General features: G+C 35.8%; 1 protein-coding gene across 1 annotated transcript in view; it reads left to right on the plus strand.

Annotated features, from left to right (window-relative positions):
- Positions 1 to 6,168, plus strand: part of pamr1b (peptidase domain containing associated with muscle regeneration 1b) — a 99,408-nt gene that overhangs the window by 71,227 nt on the left and 22,013 nt on the right. Inside the window, exons 7-9 of the mRNA XM_016515890.1 lie at positions 2,781 to 2,888; positions 3,913 to 4,083; positions 4,195 to 4,383. Coding sequence (XP_016371376.1) covers positions 2,781 to 2,888; positions 3,913 to 4,083; positions 4,195 to 4,383 — 468 coding nt within the window. The remainder of the gene's footprint in view (positions 1 to 2,780; positions 2,889 to 3,912; positions 4,084 to 4,194; positions 4,384 to 6,168) is intronic.

The following is a 6,168-nucleotide window of genomic DNA, read 5'->3' on the forward strand; positions in this document are numbered from 1 at the left end:
AAGTAAGTGTCACTCAAAACAGTAAGTAAATTGTTTTATTTGCCTTGAAAGTAGCTGTAACTTAATACAACCTAGTAAGTATAACAACTTAGTAAAGATAACTAATTAAATCTAAGTAAGGTAAACTATTGGTTTTTACAGTGAAGGGACAACATGTATATTGAAAATAGCAGAGGACCTAGGACAGATCCTTGTGGCACACACATCATGAGAACTTGGTCGTCCAGACATACTGAAAAGACTGAATCATAAGCCACATTTCGATTAACGTTAATTGTGCAGACCCAATAGCACGTTAGCCGTGTAAATAATGTTAGTGAATAGTCTCACCTTTGTCTGGACACATTCGTCGTCTTCTCTTCTTTCTTAATGGGCGATCATATCCAAGCCAAAGTTTGGGATGGGTATTTTCTGTCGTTGGTTATCTGTCCACAAAGTGGAAGGAGCATACGTGGACGTTACGGGGTGGAAATTTCAAATTAAGTGCTGCGAGCCATTGTCTTTTATCCTCGTCGTTGGATGGCATCCTGTGCAATTTAATGGTCTTGAATATTGACATTCTGCTTGTATTGTTGACTTGTGTTCATAACACTCTTGATCGAGAATGTTTTTGAGTTTTCTGTAGCTATTGTGACAAGCCTTTTACCGCATAACATTTCCCAGAGCCTCCACGATTTGCCATTACCGCTAACGTCCTCTAGCTGACGGCAATTACTAAACAGAAGTTCGAAGCATCCTACAGGAAGTCACTCGCCGCTATGGCGCCCTCTATGGAGAAGCGAAGAAAAAGGTCTACATAGGAGCACAGATCCTTGAGAACTGCAAGGCTCCTCCGCCGGTGCCAATAGGCCAGTACTAATAAACAGACAACGTTATTACAGTTTTTTACGATTGTTTACACACTAAAATAAAAATTTCCACACAATTTGCAAAATTCTACTCCAATGAGCAAAACACGCATGCTAACAAGCAACTAGTGGTTTCACTTTATTTTGATGGTCCCTTTAACACATTCTGTTGACTATAAGTAACACTGTGCCTACATATCTACCACCTCTCATTAGAGTGTTAGTAGAGTATTAATAGAGTGGTAGAGATATGGTTAGAATAAGTTGACGTACTTGGAATGTCTGTAGGGAGACCATCACAATAAAGAGTTAGCAGATATTAAGCAGATAGTCTACTCTAATGAGAGTTAGTTGACATGTAGGTGCAAGGTTACTTATAGTCAACAGAATGCTAAAAAGGAACCATCAAAATAAAGTGCTACCCAACTAGTTAATAGTGAGATACCAATGTCCCTGTACTAAAGTGTTACCAGGACTTCATTCCCAAAAATGATGATCCATTTAAAGAATTGTGTGAGTCTGGTCGAAAAATAGAGGAACTGGATAAGGTGAGCTTGAGACTGTCTTTAAATAAATCCCCTGATACTGGTGGGTTCACGGCTGAATTGTATAGGTTCTTTTGGAAAGACAGATATCTGTTTTTCAAAGCGATTCAAGAATGCATAGAGAGGAAAGGGTTATAAACAAGCATGAAGCAAGGCCTAATAATACTTATTCCTGAAAATGGCAAAGATAAAAGGTTTTTAGATCATTTAAGAGCCATTAAACTTCTCAACATTGGCTACAAATTATTATCGGGAGATTTCATTGATTACAGTGATACATATGTTGAGAAGGGCTTCATCATATTTCTAGACTTCTAGAAAGCCTTTGACTCTGTAAAACATTATTTTATAGAAGCTTTAAATCATTTAGGTTCTGGACAGAAATTCACAAATCTATAATGATATTAAGAGCTGTGTATCTTTAGAACATGGCACTTGCTCAAGATTTTCAGTCAGGAGGGCCATTAGGCAAGATTGCAACAGCTCTCCTTTACTATTTATAATGCTGGCTGAACTATTGTCCATTATGGTAAGAAATAGTGGATCTGAAGGTTTTAACATATTCAGGAAACAGATCATAACTCAATTTGCAGATGATACAGCTTTGTTCTGAAAAATTAAAACCAAATTGTTACAGCACTAGATTCAATCAATCAATTTTCTAAAGCGTGTTATGTTAAATATTAATCTGTGTGAAATTCTTGCTTTGCATGATCAACCAGTTTTCTCAATCAGTAACATAAATGTTAAAACAGAAGTTGAATATGTGGGTATTGCAGTCACCTGAAATAAAGAAATATGGGGAAAAGAAAATATTGTTATTGTTATATTGTTATTAAATGTTGTTATTTAACTCAAAATATCATAAATTACAGATTGATTATTTTGCACTCCTTAAATAAAGAAATTACTGTCACAGTGGTCAAATATCGAAGCTGGAGTCTTTAATCTTCTTAATGATACACAGTTTGTCCAGATCAAGAATAAGTATGATGTTTTAACATGCTGTAAATTTTGTACAACAATAATTTGTGGCCACCTGCGATCTTTGCATGTCACAGGGTTAAAATGAGGGAACAATTTGAATTTAAATATGAATTTATAATAATAAATATGAATTTATTTGCAGGTTTTATTAACAAACAAAAGATAAAAAGTCCAAAAAGGTAACCCTTGACAATATCCTTTGAAAGCCCCAATGCATGTACTATATGCAATTTGGCCTCTCAAGAAAACAAATCTTGTTATCTTGTATTTTCTTGTTGTCTTGTAAATTGAACATAACATCTATATTTATATATTGCTATGTGTGTTTAGGCATGTGCATATAATTCATAATGTATTATTGTTGGAACTGAATCAGTGACGTGTAAATGTATTTGTGTAGAATGCATATCCTCTCCATGTCTGCATGATGGCACCTGCATCGTAGACTCCTCTCACTCCTTCCACTGCGCCTGCCTGGCTGGATATACTGGAAAGAGATGTGAACATGGTGAGAACAGTCTTTTTAAGAGATAAATTAACAATTTAATTCTATCCATAAACAGAAATGACCAGAGGTTAAGTCTAGACTCAAACTGCAGCTAATTTGTTGTTCCTGCTGCTGCTGCTGTTGTTTTGTTTAAAATGTGTTAACACTTGTTTATACTACTACCCTTACAAGACATAAATAACATAAATAACAGAATGTGTTCCATCACACTTTTATACCATAGCATGTAACAGTTGTATGCGGGGCTTGTTTTGTGCTTGTGATTTGGACAAGTAAATCAGTCATGCACTTGTAAAAAAAAATCTTAAATTTTAAAAACTTAATATTATTATAATGTTAAATTGATTTCTAGGACACTTTTTTACCTTTTATAAAGGGCCATTTTCCCCCTAACTTTTTTAAATGTACAGTACTGTATGTGTCATCTATCACGTCAAATTCTTAAATTAAATATGAAACCAAACCACCAGTAGGTGGCAGCACGTGACTGTCTTAATGAGTGAGTTGTTGAGTCATTCATTCGATTAATTTAAACAGTTAATTTATTCAAGAATTAAGCAGGTGCCTTTCTTGACTCACTCGATTTGTTCAAAAACGCTGAATCTTTTTGTAACAAAACACTGTTGTGTTGCTCAGAGATGCAAAGATTATTGAACTACTTTGTATAAAATCATTGTCACATTGCAATCGTGTTGATATTCGGGAAAACATCACTCTTGGCTGTGTGGTGTTGCTTTTGTGTTGCGCTTGTTTGTTTTGATTTCTCCACAAGTTTCTCTCTCACACACAGTTTGTCTGTGCAAGCCTCAAGTAGTGCGACCTTGTCAATTTTCAGTCACCATTTTTACACCTAATGTAATACAATCAGAATCATTACACACGAAAGTTTTTGGAGGCTAAAGTCTCGGTGCTTTCCTGGTTGTTTTTTGTTATTCACATTTTAATCAAGCTACTTGTCCCAGACAAGTGGGAAAGTGGACAAGCGTTAATGCCGAGCCCTGTGTGTGTATGTATGATCTCCCAGTGCTTGAGTGCAGAAGGCCTTTGGTTCCAGCCCACGGGACTGCAGAGCATCTGGATGTAAGGGTTGGAGGACTTGCTGTGTTCCAGTGTGACCCTGGATACACATTAAAGGGTTTCAGGATGGCCACCTGTTTATTGGATGGGTCATGGAGTACACCAAGTCCACAGTGTGGTAAGCAACTAAAAACTCATTATAAGATATAACAAGAAACAACTTTTGTCATTGTACTTGGGTTAAAATTAATTTGATCATAGTTGAAGCGTGACTGTATCTTTTCATCAGTGCCTGACCAAAACTGCGGCATTCCTCCAAAGCCAGAGCATGGTGATCACTTCCTCGTTTATGGACCAAATGATGTACTTATTGCTATACAGTATTTCTGCTATAAGCTATACAAACTGAATGGAACCCCTCAGAGAACCTGTCTGGGCAATAACACTTGGAGTGGGACAGCACCAATCTGTGTCAAAGGTACTGAACTGTTTACAATACAATGACTTAGTAGCTCTTGGTCCTGAGCATTGGACACTTCTGTGGATAGCTACACTGTAAAAAAAAAATCAGTTAAATTTACGGTAAAATACCGGCAGCTATGGTTGCCAGAACTTTACCGTGAAAAATACGGTATCAACATTTTAGGCTTTACAGAACTGTTTAAATTTACAGTGAAAAACTGTATTTCACAATGTTAGCATGCAAACCTTTGAGTTAACTCATTTTATTTGCAGAAAACAACCGCACTTAAATTGGCATTTGTTTATAAACTAATATTTATAATGTTTAAGTAATGTGAACATATTGGTATTGAGAATTACTTTGCTTAAGTCCATGAAGAAAAACCTACTGATTTATGCAGTCATTAAAAGCATCAATTCAACTCAAATTTCTTGCAAATAACAGCAACACACATTTATGTGTAATTGAAATTATTGCTGCTTTTAAATAAAACAACAAGCAGTATAACGTCAATGTTTCTCTGTCCGTCCTTTACTTTAAACACAGGCTCTACTCTCCAGCACAATGGTGACCCACAAAACACAACAGGAAGTTGACTGTTAGGTTTTACAGTATTTTGCTGTTTTCTTTTCTTGATTTTACGGTGAGTTGCCAGAACTTTACCGTGAAAAATACGGTATCAACATTTTAGGCTTTACAGAACTGTTTAAATTTACAGTGAAAAACTGTATTTCACAATGTTAGCATGCAAACCTTTGAGTTAACTCATTTTATTTGCAGAAACCGACTGCACTTAATTTGGCCAATTGCCATTTGTTTATAAACTGATATTTATAACGTTTAAGTAACGCACACATATCGGTCTTAAGAACTATTTTGCTTAAATCCATGAAAAAAAAGCTACTGATTTATGCAAAGTCATTAAAAGCATCAACTCAACTCAAATCTCTTGCAGATAACAGCAGCACACATTCATGTGTGATTGCAATTTTTGAGGAGATTCACACTGCATCAATAACTACACAGTTACTGCCTTTAAATAAAACAACAAGCAGCATAACATCAGTGTATCTCTGTCCGTCCTTTACTTAAACACAGGCTCTGCTCTCCAGCACAATGGTGACCCACAAAACACAACAGGAAGTTGACTGTTAGGTTTTACAGTATTTTGCTGTTTTCTTTTCTTGATTTTACGGTGAAATACCGGCAGCTGTGGTTGCCAGTAATCTACAGTTTTTTACAGTTTGCTTCCGTAAATTAAATTAACAGTATATTTCTGTTAAAAATACATTTCATAGTTTTTTTCTTCATCTCACACATTTAACCCCTTTAATCCCACAGCAAAATCCTCAGTTTTAAAGAGCACTTATATGTGTCCACACTACAGAGTGTTGAAGTGACACTGAAGCGGTGATGAAGTTAATGAGATAATTAAATGAGGATTGAGCATTAGTGATGAACACCTGTTAACAAGCAGAATCACTGAAGGAAAGAGAAACAAGAGCAGAGAAACACAACTTACAGCCAAAGCCAAAGATGAAATCAACTGAAAATAAAACACATTAAATTGATCAAGATCTCAGCAGAGGAGGATTAAACAGCTCCACAAACAGCATCACCAGCTTCTTATTACTAACCAGTGTGACTTTATTTCTGTCAAATGTGTACAAATTATTGAGATTTTAGGTGTTGTACTTTCATTTGAAGTCACCATAATGGCGATCGGTGTTTGCTTTAGTTGGGCTCTTGAACCTTGACTTTTAAAAAATAGTTTTTCTTTGGTTGCTTAAATTAGCTGTG

Source organism: Sinocyclocheilus rhinocerous, unplaced genomic scaffold, assembly GCF_001515625.1.
Source record: "Sinocyclocheilus rhinocerous isolate Xijiao unplaced genomic scaffold, SAMN03320098_v1.1 scaffold2041, whole genome shotgun sequence".
Classification (NCBI taxonomy): Eukaryota; Metazoa; Chordata; class Actinopteri; order Cypriniformes; family Cyprinidae; genus Sinocyclocheilus; species Sinocyclocheilus rhinocerous.